Source organism: Meleagris gallopavo, chromosome 2 (assembly GCF_905368555.1).
Source record: "Meleagris gallopavo chromosome 2, MGAL_WU_HG_1.1, whole genome shotgun sequence".
Taxonomy (NCBI): domain Eukaryota; kingdom Metazoa; phylum Chordata; class Aves; order Galliformes; family Phasianidae; genus Meleagris; species Meleagris gallopavo.
This window is the reverse complement of record NC_139405.1, coordinates 50,105,257-50,126,542: the sequence shown is the minus strand read 5'-3', so window position 1 is coordinate 50,126,542 and position 21,286 is coordinate 50,105,257. Positions and strand designations below refer to the sequence as shown.

At 41.0% G+C, this 21,286-nt stretch overlaps 1 protein-coding gene across 23 annotated transcripts in view; it reads left to right on the top strand.

Annotated features, from left to right (window-relative positions):
- The window catches only part of LOC146544971 (uncharacterized), a 43,245-nt gene that overhangs the window by 12,204 nt on the left and 9,755 nt on the right, over window positions 1-21,286 (top strand). For 7 of the 23 annotated variants that reach the window (XR_014881339.1, XR_014881336.1, XR_014881340.1 and 4 more), the window contains 3 exons: window positions 17,368-17,520; window positions 18,456-18,538; window positions 19,540-19,659. The exons of 11 other annotated variants lie outside the window; for them this stretch is intronic. Coding sequence is in view for 1 of the 12 variants with exons in the window: in XM_085217092.1 (XP_085073218.1) it covers window positions 1,398-1,603; window positions 2,786-2,845 (266 nt within the window). In the remaining 11 variants the exon portion in view is untranslated. Of the gene's footprint in view, window positions 1-1,397; window positions 1,604-2,785; window positions 3,544-17,367; window positions 17,521-18,455; window positions 18,539-19,539; window positions 19,660-21,286 lie in introns of those variants that run through there. 5 more of the 23 variants (XR_014881342.1, XR_014881338.1, XM_085217092.1 and 2 more) reach the window with 4 other exon arrangements.

Sequence of the window (21,286 nt, the reverse complement as noted above, 5' to 3'; positions counted from 1 at the left end):
CATGAGCCAGCAGTGTGCCCTTGTGGCCAAGAAGTCCAATGGCATCCTGGGGTGCACTAAAAAGAACAAGGCCACCAGGTTGACGGAAGTGATTCTTCCCCTCTATTCTCTGCCCTGGTGAGGGGAACCTGGAATATTGTGTTGAGTTCTGGGCTCCTCAGTTCAAGAAAAACAGGAAAATACTGGAGACAGTCCGGTGGAGGGTCACAAAGATGATTAGTGGAGCACCACCCTAACAAGGAAAGGCTCAGAGACCTGGAACAGTTCAGCCTAGAGAAGACTAAGGGGACATCTTATTAATGGTTATAAATATTTAAAGACAGGCATCAAGTGTATTGGGCCAGGCTCTTTTTGGCAGTTCCTAGCAATGGGACAAGGGGCAATGGCATAAACTGGAACACAGCAAGTTCCTCCTAACATGAGAAAGAATTTCTTTACTCTGTGGGAGACAGAGCATTGGAACAAGCTGCCTAGAGAGGCTGTGGAGTCTTCTTCTCTGGAGATATTCAAAACCTGCCTGGATGCCTTTCTGTGCAATCTAGTGTAGGGAACCTGATTTAGCAGGGGGGTGAACTTGATGATCTCCAGAGATCCCTTCCAACCCCCACTATTCTGTGACTCTGTGGTTCACATCCCCTTCAGCAGTAGATTTTTTTGCTAACCTCTCTCTACCAGTTCCCTGAGGTATTTTAAAATGCTTAATCTAAATCCTTAAGCCAATAATAGCTGCATGGAGAGAATCCAAAAATAGAACTGACAATGGGTGTTAATACCATTGAGAAACCTTAAGCTCTGAATTGTCTGCATACAACAGTTTGGTGATCACACCAGATTGGACCCATACCAGGAGAGTGAAAGCAGCAACCTATAGGCAAAATTATGCCATGGCTTTCCAGAAGAAGTAAAGCTTTCTTAACTCCCACATGTTCCTAGAATCTTCTTGCATAAGAACATAAATAGGAACAGTGGTTTCCTCACAGCAGTTCATAACAGTAAGATTTAGACTGCATTGTACCTCAAAGGGAGTGATTCTGGGATATCTTAGGTATCTTAGGTATATTAGGTGCACAGGGGAAAGACTTCATTTGCCAGGAAGGTTAGCTACTCTGAGGGAGAGAGTCGTCCTCACATGGGATTATTGTTTCTGGTGATTGAACTAATTCCCCTAGATCTCACTAATGCATCTCCAGAAGGCACTGTGCAGGACCATGTGAGCAGAGGTTTTTAGTGATGTGTTTTCTGAATCAGCAATCCAAGGAACTTAATTTCCTTGCTAGACATAAACACAACCCAAATCTGGTTAGAATTAACGAGGTGAAGTCTGATCTCTTTTCTTCACCTCCATAGCACTTTCCTGTATTTCCCATACAACATACCAAGTGTGGTTCTTCTTCCAGGTCTCCCTGGGCTGGCAGTCATGCAAGAAGACTTTCATGTGTTTTGCAAAGCTTGCCTCTTCCAGCTAGTTGGGAATATAAGGAAAACAGACTGTCTCAAAATAGACCGAGACTCCCACTTTCCATTCAGACTAAAACCATTACATGTGGGGAAAACGGCATCTCCCACTTACTTTAAGAACAATTTTGAAAGCTCTGCTTCCTCGGTGATTTGGATTCATCTTGGTTGAAGTGCAGCACAGGGACAATATTCAATTCTTGCTTGCTATTTTCTCTAGCTTTGATTCACTGCAGTGTAATTTTGGAATCTTAATCTAGTTTCATCAGCCATGACTGGAGCTAGAAAACAGGGCAAGTTATCAGAAGATGCAGCAGGGAGATAACTAAGGGAAGTTTCATTTGGCACAAATTATCAGGAAATCCTCCCAGAATCAAGCCAGCAAGGAAATGATGGAAGTACATGATTTCACTGAAAATGAACAGACACATATGTTGTAACACGCACACACAGATACACAGCCCTTTCGCATCCTCTGGAAGTCTAATTGCTTGCTTTCTGTGGCTACCACAAACATTTTAATCCGTCCTGGATCCAGCCCAGTCCCCTGCTGTTACTGGCAGCCATTTTAGCATCTTCCCTGTCACAAGTTACACTGCAGCAGTGCTTTGCACATTTGTTTTTATTACACCCTGATCCAAACCTGCTACCTGGGAGCTGCTGGGGGTCCGCACCCAGATCTGAGCACAGCAGCTTTCACATCTGCCCCATGTGGGCCATTACTATTTAGTGCCTGTGTTGTGGGGGACCCAGCAGCAGCCTCCCGAGGAGGGCTGTTCTTCCAGTGAGCGCTCTGTGCTGCCAGCAGCTTGCACAGCGAAGCAAAGGCATCCCACGCCTGGGGAGCAGCAGTGGGGGAGGTTGGGGTGGAAAGTGGCAATTACCGGTAATAAGTTTGCAACAAGATTGCCTGTGGGCATTGGAGCTGCATTTTGCAGCCCTCACAGGGCAAAGTCAGCCAGCCCCAGGAGTCAAGGTCAGCTTACAAGAGGTGCACCGTAGGAACTGGGACCGATAGGCTCTAACTCCATCTCCAGTTTGTGCGTGGTTTAACAGGGTATGATTTCTGGCACATCTCAGCACATCTAATTGTTGTCACTATTGGAGCACAAGGACAAATTGCTGGCAAAAAGGGCTGCATAAAAAATGCACTTGGGTGCAATAGCTATGGCAGTATGTCAGATGACTTCCTATTGTATGTCTTCAAGAGAGATGCAAGCCCCTGTGCTTTATAATTGTGCATCCATATCACTGAATATGGATAGCGCTAACAAATGCTGTGTAACATGTTGACAACTGTGCACACATAAATATGTATTGTTTTTTTCAGGTACCACCCAGGCAAAGAGAAAACTGGAGTTTTTATTTCAATTTCTTTTGCAACGTCTGAGTAAACATTTACAAGACAAAGAAAAGTGGAAGTCCTAGTCTCTTAACCAGCATCTCGAGACAAAGACCTCAGATCTCTGAGTTCAGCTCCCTAAAACATTCCTACCTATTGCTCAGATTCCACCAATTATTCCTTTTTCTTTCATTTTTTTCCCCCTACTATTAGCTCTTGAACTCCCTGGTTTGTTCTCGACATCTTTTGGTGACTTTTCAAAATTCAGATCATTCCAAAGTAAAATCTCTAACCGTCCTTTAAACCAAGAATCTTCTTTCTTTTTGACATCAAGACTTCTCTCTTTGATAACTTCAAATGCTTCTCCCTCTCTGCAGTGAGTACTTAATTTTCACGAATAGTTTTGCTTTTCTAGCAGACATGGCAGTAGGACCCTGAATGTTGTTTATCTGCTTTGGCCACTGTTTACCTTCTTTTCTTTCTTTCTTTTTTTTTTAATTTTTTAATTTTTTAATTTTTTATTTTCTTTTTTACTTTTCAGCTATTTTGATATAAACAACACTTTCATTTGTTCAACATTATTGTGAGGGATTTTGTTTTTCCTAATTATGCAAAAATACCCTTGCTTTTAACATTCAATTAAAGCTGCCTTTATGTGTTAACAGCAGCACAACGGAGGTTTTCATCCTGGGCGCTCCTTTCTCTGACTGTGAAACAAATAAAAGCCAAGCTTTCGCATTTCATAACCTTGAAGTTCTCTGAGTACTTTCACCTCCAGGGCTGGGTAACTGAAGGTTTTCAAGCAGCTTAGAAAGAAAAGTGAGGAGGGGATTTGGATGGAGAAGAATAAGGCAGTAAACAAGAATGTGATTTCAGATTTTCATGGTTTAAATTAAAGCGAATAGCAGCAGGAAGAAGTAGAGGGAGTGAGTTGGTGTATATGATGGGGTGATTTTGTAATTTTAAATACATATTTTATTAGACTTTCAATATAGGAGGGCAAATGCATTTCTCATACTATAGCCCATTTTGTGTTTTCCACCCCATCCCTGTCTGAATTATGATTGAGCATTGTCAGACTGACAGGAACACGCATAGACCATGTTATCCATTGCTGGGGCATGCCTGGAGATGGAGTATAGCATTGCAACTGTTCTCATAGCGCTCTGCATTGCCACAGCAATTTCGGGATAGACCCAGGAGAGAGACCTTTCCTGGAAAAGCAGATGAACTCGAATGGAGGTAGTGACTCACAAGTGGTGATGAGCTGTGAAGCACTGCTAGGATCACTGGGCAGGAAGAATGTGACTGCTCACGTTAAATCATCACTGCCCTCTACATGCCCAGGACTTTTTTTTATTACCACAAGCAGCCAAGAAACCCTTTGTATTCCAAAGCTAACTACTGGGTCTTCTACGATGATCTTTCAGATTGCCCTGGCTCACTTGATTTATCAATACCAATTCAATAAACATCTATCAGATCTAGAATTGTCAGTATCGCTTTCTATATCAGACAGGTTTACCTTAAAAGCTGTTTCTCCAACAGTTGACCTTGTCTGACCTTGGTTAGCTTATGCTAGTTGTACAACTGAGAAAACTGCCCACAAAACTCAGTAGAACACAGCTTTTCAGTAGCTACTTACACCTTCCACACATAAATTCCAGCCCAGACATGCAGATAGCTCCTGATTTGATATTGTACTTACTAGTTAGCTTGTAGAAGAAAAGCATGGGAAAAAAAAAAAAAAAAAAAAAAAAAAAAGACTTTGTTTATACTGAAAGCAGAACGCTCTTTAAATGTATCATGTGCTAGGTGCTCCATGGCTGGAGAGCATTTGTGTGTTTTTTGATGAAAAAACTGCAGTGAGATACTGTTTCCATGGTTGGAAAAAACTCATAACAAGCTGTGCGGTATTTTCTGTCTGCTTTAAACAAAATCTCTTCATGACTCTAATCATTTGAAATAATTCCTTCAGATTCCAAACCACTTTGTTAATGATTGTATAGCGAAGCTGGTGGATGATGGGAGTATGTTATTAATTTTGTTTCTATAAAAAAGTATTTTGCTTTTTTTTTTTTTTCCCCATTATGTTACATGCCTACAGGATAGTTCACTTACAGATGTAATCTGCAAAATATCTGCAATTGGAATCATCAAGTTGTACAAGGGCACATCTCTGTCTATGACTTTCAAACACAAACCTGCTCTTTGAAGAGCCTGAGAAGAAAGTGTGGACACTCTTAGGACAAACCATTCATTATTCCCTGTAATTTCAGATACACACAGTAGAAATCAATGGCCAGTGAAAGGTACCCCGCACAGTCCAGAATTCTTCACTTATTTATCCCCAGCACATTTATGCACATGAATATGCACATTCATTTTACAGCTCTGGGACAAGAAGACACTTGGAAGTTTACAAGATTTTGCTTATGTGCTGTGGCCACTCTCCTGTTTCCTTCAGGAGCTCTGCACATGAAGACTCTGGCAGAAACAAGGAAAAAATATTATAGTTGAGACTTACATGCAAACACCATGGCTCCTTACTTAACTGGTTTGAAAAGTGATGTCTGCTCCTAGACAGGATGGGCTAATCTTCCTCACTAAAGACATCTTAATGGTTTTCCTTTTAAATAAGAGGTACGGAGTATCTAATAAATTGCAGTTGCTTTTCAGGAAGATTAATCTAGAATGGAACTAGTGCACAGTTACTAGGAGGACTAGATTTTATAAAATCTGGTTTAAAAGAGGAACTCAGCTGCTTCTTCAGTGGTACAATTTGTGAAGGACTTCATGTAATGTCCCTGACCTTAGAATTAAAACAGGCCAAATAGATACCTGTCCTTGAATAGTGGGTGTTATGCGGGACTTATGTTAAGTGCAAACCATGGTGAAACCCCTGTAAAGGTAGGAGTGGGAAGGATGATTAGTATCTTCAGATCATTTAACATGTATTTAGAGAATGATTAGAAAGGCTGTCCATTCAGTAATGAGATTCAGACTCCCTTAGTTAATTGATATATGACAGAGAACACTGAAAGAAATATTTTCAGTTCAGTTCCACCTGATACTACAGTTGTTCTAAGTTAAAAGTTTCCCTGAGCATTCATAGGCTGTAAAAAACAATTTGTTTGAATTTGCTTGTACATTTTCAGTGGGAGAGGAAACTGGGCTTAGCAGTTTTTTGGAAGTAATGGAATTTTCTAATGCTGTAAACCTGCATATCACAGCATGTCTCAATGCTGTGATCTCATGGTACTTCCCTGACAGGAAAAAAACAAAAGCAACTTGCCATGTTTTAGTTCTAGCATGAAGTTCATTAGGAAGAATGAATTCTCAGACTTTCTAAGAACACAAAGCCTGTGGTAGGAAAAAAAAACACAAACAAGAATAACACAACAGTTTCTTATGTAATCCTTGCTAATTTGCAGGCTGAATCCTTATGCTAGCTTTTTCTCTTCTCGCACGTATGAAAGATGAATTTAACATGCACAAAAGCAAAGGTGATTGAGAGTACTCCATGCTGATGGCTAGTATTCATGTGCAGATGACAGCTGTTAGATATAGAGATGATATTAATATTGCTTCACTTTTCCCAGCTCCAACTCCAATCACTCACTCTCCTTTAGTCTGTGCTTTTCCTCTGCTATTCTTTTCCTATACTCCTCTGCTTTCTGAAAAAAAGTTATGAATTTGCTGGAATATAAAGGGGTACCAGAGGTGTTTTTCTTTTTATATCCTTGTAAAAATATGGTTCAGTTTGACTGAACTACCTTGCTTTATTCACAGTGTGCAATGTTTGCCAGCAATGCCATTTGCTCTGAGCAGGCTGTATCTCAGGACCTCCAATTTTGCCTAGTCTAACACACAGGAACCAAGCACAAAGAGCAATTACATTGCTGTGCCCATTGCTACTGCCCTGGTATCAAATGAGATGGAGAAATAGCCACTGTTTAATGAAGATGGATGGAACTTCAGCTGCATAGGAAGGAGAGGAACAGGGCCCAGGTACAAGAGAGCAGGTTTGTGACAGTCTACAAGAGAATGAGACACAAAAGAACCTGCATCCATGGTCATATACTCCCAAAAAATCTGAGGCAAGCTGAAAGTACTTCAATCTTAGTCTTACCCTTGTTAGAAAATACCTGAGAATCTCACTGGCACCCTTATATGCTTCTTTTCTGTTCAGAACCTGCCTCAAAAAAGGATAGTTCTTTCAGGGTTAACTCCAGGAACAGAGATAAGACTAGTGATACTGCTTCACTAATACAATGCCAGAGGATGGAAAATTTTTCCCTTCCCTTCCCTTCCCTTCCCTTCCCTTCCCTTCCTTCCCCCTTCCTTCCCTTCCTTCCTCCTTCCCTTCCTTCCCTTCCCTTCCCTTCCCTTCCCTTCCCTTCCCCCTTCCCTTCCCTTCCCTTCCCTTCCCTTCCCTTCCCTTCCCTTCCCTTCCCTTCCCTTCCCTTCCCTTCCCTTCCCTTCCCTTCCCTTCCCTTCCCTTCCCTTCCCTTCCCTTCCCTCCCTTCCCTTCCCCTTCCCTTCCCTTCCCTTCCCCTTCCCTTCCCTTCCCTTCCCTTCCTCCCTTCCCTTCCCTTCCCTTCCCTTCCCTTCCCTTCCCTTCCCTTCCCTTCCCTTCCCTTCCCTTCCCTTCCCTTCCCTTCCCTTCCCTTCCCTCCTTCCCTTCCCCTTCCCTTCCCTCCCTTCCCTTCCCTTCCCTTCCGATCCTTCCCTTCCCTCCCTTCCTCCCTTCCCTTCCCTCCTTCCCTTCCCTTCCCTTCCCTTCCCTTCCCTTCCCTCCCTTCCTTCCTTCCCTTCCCTTCCCTTCCCTTCCTTCCCTTCCCTTCCCTTCCCTTCCCTTCCCTCCTTCCCTTCCCTTCCCTCCCTTCCCTTCCCTTCCCTTCCCTTCCCTTCCCCTTCCCTTCCCTTCCCTTCCTTCCCTTCCCTTCCCTTCCCTTCCCTTCCCTTCCCTTCCCTTCCCTTCCCTTCCCTTCCCTTCCCTTCCCTTCCCTTCCCTTCCCTCCCTCCCTTCCTTCCTTCCCCTTCCCTTCCCTTCCCCTCCCTTCCCTTCCCCTCCCTTCCCTTCCCTCCCTTCCCCCCTTCCTTCCCTCCCTTCCCTTCCTCCCTTCCCTTCCTCCCTTCCTTCCCTTCCCTTCCCTTCCCTTCCCTTCCCTTCCCTTCCCTTCCCTTCCCTTCCCTTCCCTTCCCTTCCCTTCCTCCTTCCCTTCCCTTCCCTTCCCTTCCCTTCCTTCCCTTCCCTTCCCTTCCCTTCCCTTCCCTTCCCTTCCTTCCTTCCTTTCCCTTCCCTTCCCTTCCCCATCCCCATCCCCTTCCCCATCCCCTTCCCCTTCCCCTTCCCCTTCCCTTCCCTTCCCCTCCCCTCCCTTCCCTTCTTCCCTTTTCTCTAAACTGTGCAGAAATAAAAATAAAAGGAACATGAAGACTGAAAAAAAATCAATTACTCCAAATCAGAAAATATAGTTCTGAAGGCTGTTAACTCTTAGATCACCCTCTTTCAATGCATGCCTTCCAATGCTGTCTTCACTTATATCATGACAAGGGATCTAAAACTGCCACTTTAGCAGCAGAAAAGGGCTTAGTGGAACCGTAGCCATTCTTGCTGAAATTAAATCACTGGATTTGGCCAGCTGAAATCTCCAAATTCTGTAAAAGGAACCTTTCTTGTGTGTAAAACAAGGAAAAAACTTTAGGCTGTTGTTTCAAGCACACATTTTTACTAAGGTAACAACATTTAGTTTATCTAAAATCCTGCTGGCCAGCCCCTTTGTTCTTCCTGGAAAATAAAATTGTATATAACCTTTTCTTTTTCCCCCTAGAGATTTAAAATTGTTCAGTTAATATTTTTAGCGCAAATTTTAATTCCTTCCTGTTCCCAACAAAGCAGGCAGAGCCAATAAAGTTTTCCATGTCCTGTGGAAAAAGCTATCAGAGATTAATTCTTGTTTCTCATATTGTCTGGAATTACAGCGATGTCTGAGGATGTGCAATAAACTCAGAGCTCACCAAGCTAACTCCTATGAAGATCCAGCAGATTTGGCTTTCTCCCCTCCATGAGCTGTGACTTTGCTCACAAAGTACTATGAAGAGACTTCTGATACAAAGAATGAAATATAACTGTTCTAAACTGAAATATAATCAGCAGAAATGAATCTGAGTATTAATGCCTGGGACATGTATACTCATCTCTATTAGCAGTCCACAGCCATCCCATACCTACTGGAACATGCTTTCACCTTTACCACAGAATGAACCATTAGGGATATACTGCTGAGGTCAAAGTAATCTTAATCACAAAACACACCCAGCTAGTGCAGAGAATGCTGAACCTGGGTGGTCTCCACCTACAGCCTCAGCCTTGCGCTGTTTACAGCAACTTTCTGTCTGCTGCAAACGCCCTTCCAGACTGGGGGAAATTTCTACAAAAAGCTCACTCTGCCTGATATTGGTTGGGTGCATGCTGGATCCAACTGTGCTTATGTCTCTGTTGGGTTTAAGCCACAGAAGAAATGATGGTACTGAAAGGAAGTTTCTCCTGGTAGCCTCAGCTTCACTTTGCAAAGGACATAGTATTCTTGTATAGTTTTCTATATTCTATGCATATCTATATATGCATACTACTCTTACATAGTATTCTGCAGAAAGAGACTCCAAAAGTATTGCCTCTAACATGTAAAAATATCTACCTGCTCAACCAGGTTACACTATCATTTTAGATATCTATGTAAAAGCAGGTATCACCACTGCTGATTAAATACAGAAATAATATTCAGCTCCTGAGAGGAGTCACTTTGTTCAGCATAATGTACAACTCGGGATTATTTTCTAATTATGCTGAATAAGTGGAGAATACAAATCTTGCTTACTTTGTATCTGGAGATAAACTTAAGCTTGGCTTCACAGTCTCAGTCAATATTCTTCCTCTGCCATCCTCAGTTTTCCTACATCAGCAAAGGCAGAGACTATTAAGAGCATATGGGATGCCAACCAGGACATAATCAGGAAAACATGGGACATTCTGAGCACACAAGGCAGATGATCACTCAGAAAGATGTTGATGTCCTTATGCCTATTCATTTATCTACTTGAATCAAAGGAATGGAGGAGGAGGGGGAATGAGCATTAGGAAGGGGGGAGGGAGTCTGAGTATGATTAACAATAGGTGTGAGACAGGAAGAACTAGATTAAACTGATCCATATGCAAATGATCTGCATCTGATTGCATCAAACCATGCACAGTTTAATGAGTATGGTAAGATGCCTTTATCTCTGCTTGGATGTGTTCTGAAAAGAAGGACTGCTCTAAGATAAAACACAGTTTAATAAGAAGGTTTTTCATTATGGGGTCGATCTGCATTTGCATTTCTGTCTCTGAGCCACACAGCTCTCTCCTGAACCTCCATTCCTTTTCAAGAGATTAGTCAGTAAGCACTTATGTACTGTTGACACACACCTTAGGGCACTGAATACTTAACATGCGTGTGAGTTTTAGTGTGGTCTTTCATGACCTGGATTAGACATTTCAGAATGCAGAATAAGTGGCAAACTCTTATTTTTCTGCTTATCTACACAGCACTCTTTACCCTTCTGTTATTTTGAAGCTTTGTAAAATCTTTTCAGTATTCATACACTACGATACAGAGACAGAACTTACCTTTGGTACTTACAGCATCAGGGGCCAGATTCAGAACTGCACAACCTCTGCGACATAGTGATAGCTGCAGTTTCTGTGAAGCTAATCTGATTTTATGCTACTGTAGCTGAGGTCTAACCCTCTATTTCAAAAGACTGTGCTAGCTTCTTCCAAGTGGCTGACTTTGTATGCTGAATAGGCTAGCTAGACACTACCTTAGCTTTACCTATCCTAGGCTCTTCTTACAGTTACAGATGCAGATGAAATAAAGCATAGGCAACATTTTTTTTCCCCTTGTGCAAACAAGCCAGTGGGTAATTTCCAAAGCTCTCAGGAAGATCTTAGGAAAGATAGGTGGCCAATGCACTGCCCTCTGCTCAGACTGCATGAGCTGGAGTTACATGTCATGTAAGCATAAGTCTTTCTCATCCAGTGACAATTAAAGCTGTCATCAGCAAAACCACTCAATCACAGACAGCTAGGGGTATCTAAGTCTGCATATATTTTGGATACAATCTGTGGATACCCTGTCCTTTCTCACTCAGAACATTATTTTCCCGTTTAGGTCCTGTGTTTTTCTCTAAAGCCTATGTTCACACTAATATCTGTATTCACACACAACGTACTTACAAGTGACCTTCGTGGTGTGAATAGAATTTCAGTCTCAAAACACTGATGCTGAATATTAACTCTCCAAATAATGGAGTCAAATAAATATCAATGACCATCCAAACACCTTTATGAAGTAGAAATCTCTTTTGAAAACCACTAGAATTTGTCTTTGCAACAAGGATCTGTTGAACTAGCTTGGTGTTTTACAATCTACCTTCTCTACTTCAACTTTGATTGATCATCTTCTGTAGATGACGCCTTTTCATAGAAACAAAGCATTTGAACAAAAACAATTCAGCAGGAAGAACCACAGAGCTAAGTACCTTGAAGACTGGGAATTCTAATCTGTCATTGTGCTTTAAGTCGTTACAAACATGGCTACTCCTTTTCTATCACTAGTCTGCTTGATGTCTTCAGGAATTTCTCTGGATTTGTATTCCTTTGAATACAACGTATGCTTTCATAATCTCTATCAATTCATTTTACCTGAGCTTCATTTCTGCATCTTTTTGCTTTCCTGACTTTATTCTGACATGTGTGTAGTTTCTTTGCATTCCATCATTTATTCAAACTCAGCAGCTATAGTGTCCTCTTATCACAGGTTATAGTTTTGTCCTGTATGTTTTCCTTTACACTTGCTGCAGTTACAAAATCTTTCTTCATAGACCAAGAATTCCACAACAGCAAAATGCTGGAGCTTGTTAACCTAGTCACAAAATGTGTTTTTTTTTTTTTTTTTTTTTTTTTCCATCAATTAAAAACTCTACTTCTATTTTAGATTACTGTTCGTTATGGTGTCACGGTTCTGACAGTCCAGGACAGGCTGAGTGACAAAACAACTCAGTTATTTGTGGTAGTGTCCTTACATCCTCTAGTGCCAGGTGAGAGGGTACATGCTCAGGGCAAAGTGTGAGTAGGGTAGGATGGAATCTGGCACACACCTCCTCACCTCTTAACATGGTAGTGAGGGTGCAGTAGGACCAAATGCTAGAAAACAAGATTAAAATATCTTACCTTTACTAAAGAACTTTAATTTGAAGTAAAAGACAATCAGGAAATATTGTCAGATGAAGTGCAGAAAGGTTTGGGGGGGAGGGGAGAGGCATTGATTGTCTGTCACATTAGGGAACAGATTTGTGTGCCAGTATGATAAGCATAGTTTCACTGACAGACCTTCAGTCCATCTCTTACAGAGGCAGTTCAGAGGCATTGTAATTGTCTCTCAAAATATCCTGCCTCTCTTTGAGGGTTAAATGGATAAATCAAATTGCTAATATGGTGACTTAAACTCAGATGCCTAAAATTATGCGATATGAATGTTGCTCCTCCTCCACCTTCAGGGACAATGGGCATGAGCGTTCAAGTGGTGGTGCCAGAGGGCTGCCAGTCTTCATTTGAAGGGAAGTGTTTTTAAGGTCAAATTCGAAGAGAGGGAAGAATGTAGCTTTGTGACTGTGACAGGGAGCATAAGTGAAATCATAGAGATGGATGTTGAGAAGTGTAGTGAGTGGCTGATGGACGCTGGCACTGCCACAGCCATCTGAGGCAGAATAAGAAGCAGCCATAAGAGATTGTGCTTACATCTCAGGCATGGTTCCAATTCTTCTTCGATTAGGTGCTGTCAGACATCTCTTGGAAAGCTCTGCTTTTCTTAGGGTTAATCTGGACTTGTATAAACACAAATTCACAATGGCATCCTTTCTCAGAAGCCTTTTGAAAGTAACAAGCTCATCCTCTTGCAGTGAAACATCTAGTGTGAAATTCTGACTCCCTTGTAAGCCATTGTTTTGCATCTGTATTCATTGACATCAAGGTCCAACAATTTAGTTCAAAACATCTTCACTTTTTCACCTCGGTGACCATCCCACCTCCTAGAGTCAGGCTGGCATTTCCCTTCTCTTGCAGGTATGAAAGATGAGTCTGTTTGATTTCAGACTGGTCACTTAGCAGCTATTGAACACAAACGTTAACATCCCTCCAGTCTTTCAGTTGCCCAGATTGCATTTTCATTTTATAAACATACTGCCACTCACTATCACTTCAAAACTTGCATAAGAATTTAAAGCTTTGGTAAACTTTTGAGTGCCAGTTGTGTCCTGGTTGTGGAATGTGTCTGATGGATACAATTTGGGATGAGACAAGTAAAGACTTCTTGGACACTGTCCATGGTGGGAAGAAAAGCCATCACAACCATCTGCTGTTAATGACATCAGAGAGTTCCTTCTACGTTTTATGCATAATTTTATTCTGACGTCTTTGTCCAAATTTGTCATTTGAACTTTTGCCCCTAGAATCAACACTAGAATCTGTATTCAAAGATGAGAACAGGTATTTATTTAGGCTTTGAGCCATACCTAAATGGTGTTTGATCTCAGTGACAGGATCACAGCATAGATGTCTCTTTTTTCTTTCCAATTCTCTTTCATTCATATGACTGAAAGACCTTTTAATCTCTATGCAACCTCCTTTGCAAGGTCTAAATCACCTTGATATTTGGCAACATTGATTCTGTCTTCCTCTTCTTGATTGCTCAATTTTAGGGAATTTCCTGAATAATAAAAATTATGTCCATATATGCAAAAGTGTTCATGAGGCCTCTTCAGAGCCTTTGCTCTATTTATCATATGTAATTTCTAGAGGATTTATGTTAGTCCAAATGAATTCTTTAGAGGCCTGATCCAATTTCTTTCTCTTCTTTTGTTATAGATCTCAGTGGTTCTGGGAGTTAGCCCAAAGCCTGGTGTATTTAAATGAGTTCTAAGCTGAAGGGTATGCAATAAAACCAATGACTTTGATTTTTATTTTATTTATTTATTTATTTATTTATTTTGTAGGAGTGCAACTGAGTCACAGATTTTCATTTTTCTTTTTAAATCTCAAGAAACTGCACATTAAGTAAGTGATTATGAAGCTAGTCCTCTTCTGTACAAGTTGTTCTTTACATTTGGAACAGTGCTTTGGAGTTTGTACTGAAAAAAAAGTTATTTTCCTTAAGAGGTAATACTGAAGTTACGTTGAATGGAAATCTAAATAGAAAAAAGTTATCTATTTATACAAAGTCCTACTAATCACATGTATGTATATACATGTACAAATATATTTGGTCTGTTTTAATAATTCAAATTCAATTTTTTTTTTTCTAACTTGACAGTTAAGAAGCACTTACCCTCTTCATCTCTAGTAAAGGCTTCCTTTCAATGAGTTTTGATGTCTTTTAAAATATGGGCTTCTCAAATATCAGATGTGATGGGATTATTTATTTTTTCTATTATGTTCATCTATCCAGTAACAACTGAATTCAGATTACCAAACAATTATCAACTGGTAACAACTTCCAGATTATATCACTGATGACTTGATTTGAACTGGTGAGCCAGAGGTGAGGAAATAACTCATTAACCATTCTTTTGAGGCATCCGCTCCCCAACAGTGACAATTTAACAGAACTGCCAGAGAGCTCATCTTTTACAATAACAAATTACACATCCAGCAACATCATTGTTTTAATCTTAATCTGTCTTTGCTTCTCCCCTCATTTTCCCTTTCCCCTCTGCCCCTAACACATATAAACACAGAGACTTTCCCTTTTTATAAATACAATGGATGTTGTTGTCAGTTCAGATAAGAGCAAATGCCAGATAGGACGGCAATATTTTCAGGCCTGGCAAATGCAATCATAAGTTCAGTTTATTAATATTGCAACAGTTGCACTAAATGAGATCACTTGGATAACAAAACATTTATCAACAAAACGCTGCCACCTACTGAAGTTTTGCAAACAGCCCAGATGATTGGATAAGATCAGAAATTCACTCTGTCATAAGCTTATGGTCTTTGCTGAAATCATTCAGAGGGTGGGGGGCAGGGGGGTGGGGAAGCAAGAATGATAACAGGCGGAACAAGACAAGACATCTCTTTCATGCAGTCTGTTCAGCAAGTGTCAGGGTAAATCCTGGAGAGCAACCTCCAAAGAGGAAAGGACGTTTGGCTCTTTATGCTCAGTGTGTTAAGGAGTTTTCAAGTACAGCAGCTAGAAAACACTTCTTGCCAACTGCTCTAGTTTACAGCAGTCCATTATACACTTCCAGTTTTCTTGTCATGTTGATCTTTGAGGCCTTTGTTCAGGCCGTAGCAAACTGATGGATTCTTCTTGCCAGTTTTCTGGGTTCCTTCAACCCAGGATATAAATGCTTTATAAATACATACGTCTGAGTCATTACAACCAATCTTGTATATTCTCTGCTCCAAAATCTCAGCTAATTTAACATTTAATTGTTTCAGCACAGCTCAACAAGCACACCTGTGAAAGAACAAGTCCTGCACACCAGGCAGAAGAAGAACTTGTAACTGCCAAAGTTTCATTGCTTTGGTGTGGATCAGTAAATGATCATAGATAGAAAGGGCTAGCAAGGCTTTGGATAAAAATTATGCTCATTTGAAATTGTAGACAGCAGTAGTGCGGTAGACTAAACAGCCTGTATGACAAGAATGTGGATCCCATTTCCTAAGGGCTTGTGAGAACTGCTGCAGTGGTTTAATTATCAGTTATTGGTAGAAGTATTTAAATGTAATCCAAGCAAAATTATTCATGGTGAAATTATTTGTTTACCATATAAATAGAAAGGAGTATTCATGTTAACCAAGAAGAGTAAACTCAAAGTTTCAGCAAGTATAAGGAACAAAAAGTCATTGAAATCATTTCATGCAATGAGTGACCCATCTATTCCTTTGCAATACTATCAAACGGCATATTTCTAACAATAAAAAAATTAATGCTTAGCCTCAAAACTTCCTTGGATGCTAAAATTATAGACATATCACAAGACACGAAAAAGTAACTGTTCTTTAAGACTGAACTACAGCAGAGCACTTAGACATGTGCATAACTTTAAGCATAGGAGTAATTTCATTGAAATAAACAGGACTACTCAAACATTTCTGATTTTCATGTGCTTCTGCACTCTGCTAGCTTAGGGGCTCAGAATGGATATGCTTGTTTAATAGAGTGTTTATCTCCTGAACTTACACATTTAGCATTACTGATTCCTTCCCTTTCATCAGGCAGGGACACGGAATTCTCCATTTTTCTAGCCTCCTTCTGGGCCAGTTTCAAACTTCATTGTGCCTTCCCATGCATTTGCATTTTATATCTGATATAGAAAATAGCAGCTATAAAACCATACCCTGAGTCCTGAGGGAGTGAAGCAGATAACTTGAAAGGAAACACTCAGAGGTTCGTCTAGATTAGGGGACAGGGTCGATATTGGGCTGAGGGTGGCTCTTCCTGACCTAGTTTTGGACTGCTTTGCACTAGGGAGCAGTATCTCCTTTCTTCTTTGAATTTAGCTGTTTGCAATTGCCCTTTATCTCCCCTGCATGACTGTGACCACATTTATTGAGAAGTCCTGATCTCATTCTCTTTTTGTAATTCTGGTATTGTCCTTACTGGTGTGATGGAAGGTTTTTGTTTTTTTTTTTTATTGTGGGCCACAAATATATGTTCACTACTGAACTGGGAAATTCCACCAGTAACAAAGCAGATCCAAAGTCTTTAAGTTGTGTTGACCACACTGCTTAACACTTTTGCAGTAAGATCTACCATATCTTTAGGTCTTCAGTTGCTTTTTAAAATTTGCATTGTTTATGGTGGGTTAGTTATATTGTTGTACCTGGCATGTATATTGAGTGCTGGCTCCACCACCTTCCTTCCTGTGCAAGCAGAGTAAAATCCTAAATCGCCACTGTGGGTCACCTGACTCTGGCATTGCTGGATACAAGTCCTGAATAGTTTAGGAAGGCTTGGGCTTTAAGCTATGCTTTGCTGCAACTGTTCTTCAACACAGAGGAGCTTTGAATTATTTTGACTCCGTTCAAGGACACTTGAGCCAACACATCTGCACGCTCCTATGGATATGAAAGTGAGTGTTTAATGTACACCATTGCCCTACCCGGTGTGCAGGTGCTAATGCTGGCTGGAGCTTTTCACACTGAACTGTCTGTATTGTACATTTTTTAATGAGGATTCATGGTTATTTCTGAGCTCAGACGTGTCTCTCAGTGACACCATTGCTCTAATAGTGCCTACAGGTTGCTCCTCACCCTGGCACCACGGTGGCAACTTCAGAATTTCCAGCATCAACCTGATAGGGCACGCTGTTCCAGCCTGCTGTCTCAAGAGCAAGACCACTGTAAATGGTGACCCTTGAAATTTGCCTTCATTAGCTGAGCTAATATAGTATGATTCCTGGCTACTGAGACAATGTACTGACCTCAGCTTAAATTTTCCTTCACCTATGTAAATTTCCAGATGAGAATGAAGGTCTGAACATCTGAGAATAGAGCTAACCCAGGGCGGAGTTCAAACACAGAAAAATCAGGAAGGAGAATGAACATGGGCAACAGCCTCTGCACATGTACTGAGGTGTCACTTCAGATGACAGAAAGACCTGGTGGCAGGAAGGTGAGGAAGTGAAGGGCTTTGGAGTTCTGGAGCTTTCTCAGCCTGTCTTCTGCTCTTCCCGAGTTTCCATTTTCCCCTAGGCACTTGCATCAGGAAGGGATGGATGCTTCCTTTCATAATCCATGAGCAGCTGGGTGGATGGAAAGGGCTGCTGATCTGTGGGTTCCTGGGTCTGCATGATGAATTCATGATCTGGAGAGAATTCTGGTTAAAGCATCCGAAAAAAGTAGGAGAACATTTTGATTTTTGAGCTCTCTCTCTTGCTGCGTCATGCCTCTTGACAAACGTTTTTTTTCCTTACTCATGGATGGGGTAGGGTGAGAGTTTTGACACAACTGTTTTTTGTCATGAAGTGAACTCCTATGCACTGGAGAGAAAAGGCTCCCATGTTGTTAGCAGAAGGCAGAGCTCCCCATGAAGAATTTTAGCCCTTCCTTTGATCACTACTTCACTTTTCTAAGCCACTGGGAGGCTGGAAGGTGCAACCTTATGGAGATACTGGGCAACAGTGTCCCAGTTATATGCTGTCAGAATAAATGCCTGCATGAGCTGCAGCTCTCATGTCAAAGAAAATCACTGTATTGCTATTGCTACAGCAGCAAATTGGTATCCTGGACATGCCTGCACAGGCATAATCTAGATTAACAGCTGTAGCCAAGAGAGTTTATATTCTAGGGGACTGCTTTAATCATCCACAGTGAAAAGTGGTATTTAAAGTTTTAGTACATCCAGATGCAGTTTTTGAAAGCATCATGTCTAGAGGTTAGCTTTTCTAGTCATACTTATTAAAGGAGTTGGCCACTGTGTAATTAAATGAGCAATGCTAATTAGTTTATATTTTTGTAGTCAATAGAACTTTGCCAGTGAACACCATAGCATGATCTTGTCTTTCTTGCAGAGGACACATGTAAATGCTGTGTATGTTTTTATAACAGATGATTCTGAGCTTTTCCTGAGTGTGGAGGAAGGGCTTGTGCTGGTGAGATTCAGACATGAGAAGCTTGGCTGATTGTGGCTGGTAAGAACAGCTCCTGGACATCCCCTGAGCAGAAAAACATTAAAGTGTATAATTACTGAAGAAATTTCAGGTTCTCAGAAAATTGATAACTAGATAAAGGTTTTGGAAGGGTTTAAAATCCAAGAGCACTATGACACTGCCTTTTGCTCTTAAAGGTGAACAGAAGTACCTCTTAAAATGTCTGCAAATATAAATTCAATTTTGACTTTTTAAAAGGCAACAAAAATCTGCTACTGTATAGATTCTATTGACAAAGAAAAAATCTTCTGTTACAAATTTTATGATAAACAATAAACTACATGCCGCAAATACGACTTCTTGACTTCTAAGATTATGTGTTTTTCTGGTCCTTTAAGATGTTTTCAGAATGCGTATAAGTTAACTTGAAACATAATCAAATACTTTTTAGCTAATGTTTTGATCATGTATGTTACTCAAAATTCCATTTTACTTATCATCGATGAAATGAACAACATTTGTGCAACTTTACTGCTCTTCATACATTCTCATTTCTTTCCAAATGGAGGATAACAACAAACATGGATATTGATAATAAAAAGTTATTATAGGCAAGATGTAGATCTCATTTCTAGAATCACGTTAAACTGTTATAGGTTAATTTCACATTTTCCCTAAAAAGAATAACTGGCATTAGTCTGGTTCACACAATTGATTCAGTGTCACTCTGTAACAAAGTCGCAGACATCCTTCTGCAGACTGTATCTGTAGGTAATTAATCCATAGCAGGTCAAGGCTGTGTCTTACCAAGAATGTTTGTAATGTCTTAAGTGGAGGGTGAGGCTATTCCTCTGTGAGTGCAGAGGTACACACTTGGAAGGAAGCTGTGAAATGCAGTGTGAAGAAGGGAGGCTTGCAGTGAGTGCAAGATTCCCCAGCTCTTATACCATTGAGGAATGAGGGTCTAGTGATGGCTGAACAAAGGTGGCCAGTTTCGTAATCTTTGGGATGGGAATAGCATTATTGTGCTCTTTTCCTCACAGAGTGCAGCAGAGTACCATCTGGCTGTTTGGGGACACGGGGTTTGCTACCTGTGACTGCAGAGGATGTCATTGCTCCAAGAAAAGCAGTTTTGGGACCTAACTGCAAAAGCCCAGCCTGGAGTAAGTCAACATGTTGCCATTGGTACAACATTAATTTGTGCCAACTGTCAAACAGACTGTCCTGTGCACAAGACTGTGCATGTACCAGCTGTAAACCCAAACCATTCAATTGGATTTCCTTTTCACTTCTCAGAGAACAAATGTTCCAACTTAGCTACAGCAGCATTCATGTTACTTTACTGAGGCGTTTTGTTTACAAGGAGCCCAGTTTTCTGCACTTGGCCCCAGATTGTATGTTTCCTTTTAATGAAGCCAGCACCTGAGGATTCCAGAAGCTAGAAATGTAACTTTGGCATGTTTAAAAGTCGAACTATTCAGATTTAATACTGGTTGATGGTAAAGAGATGAAATTTTGTTGTGCCAACTCATCACATCCTACTGTTGCTGAATTTACAGTAGTTCTTTATTATGGGTGTGGGGTATGATAATTGAGGAGAGTTTGAGGAAAATGGTTTGCTTATCAAGACAGCTAATAAGGAAATACACGTTTTAAACTGTAAACTATCTACTTTGAAAAGTTTGGCATTGTGCCTTGTATGCTGTCTGCCCTGTCAGAAAATGACACAACTATGAGTGTAAACTATGTATGTGTGGATGCTTGTGTATGTATTTGTGGTTTTATTACTACCATCTCAGAGTGCCGCCTGGGAGAGCAGAACACCAGTGGAATCTGCTTTAGTGTGCTTTCTTGTTGAGAAGTTAGTAAGCCACAAAAGCACCAGGACCTCATCAACATGATGTTCTCAGGCTGTGGTTTGCTGAAATGGGGAGGACGTGCATCTGAAAACATACCCCTTCCCAAATTAATGGCTCATAGAATATGAACAGCCTCCTAATGTTTCAGTTTACCATTTCTTGTAAAGCACTAGAAGTTTTCAACTGTTTTTTAACACTGGGAAACTGAGGGATAAAAAACCCAGCAGTCCTATCCTCCATCTTTCGCCTTATCCTGCTAACTGCTCACTGTTGGGCAGGGGAGAAGTGTCTAAAATAGCGGAACTCCTCTGGGCCGTACTGGGCCCCACTGTGCTTAGGCAGAGGACACGATGTAGGATTTTGACTGAGGAAAGCTGCCAGTCAAGTGTGGGTTCATCTCCTGCACCTACTGAAGACAAATGTGTCAAGAGATGCCCCAACTCATGCTGTATCACGTATAGTTGTCACATGCCACCCGTAAGAGGAGGGAAGGGGTGACCAAACATACTGCAGAAAGTCAGAAGTGTTTTTCATTGGTCCTTTACAACAGTATTAGTAAACAATGAAATATAATGCATGTATATCCTGATCCTTCATTAATCAGAAAAAAACAACATTAGAGGAAGCATCAGGGCCCAGTTCTGCTTTCCATTAATTTGAGATTGAGTCACACAGGCATATCCTAAGGGGGTGATTGCATCCTGAATTGGCTACAAGTGACCGAAAAAGGAAAAATAATCGGCCCAATACTGGTCATTTGGACAATGTGTATTTGATGTGTCAGAGTCATTCCAACCTTCCAGTTACCAGATGTCCGTAAAAATTCATAGCAGGCTATTAAATTTAGCAGATTCCGTCTTAATTAGATTAGCTTTTGCTCAGCATGACAGCAGAGTATTTCACTGATGGAGGATTTATAAAGATTTCTGGT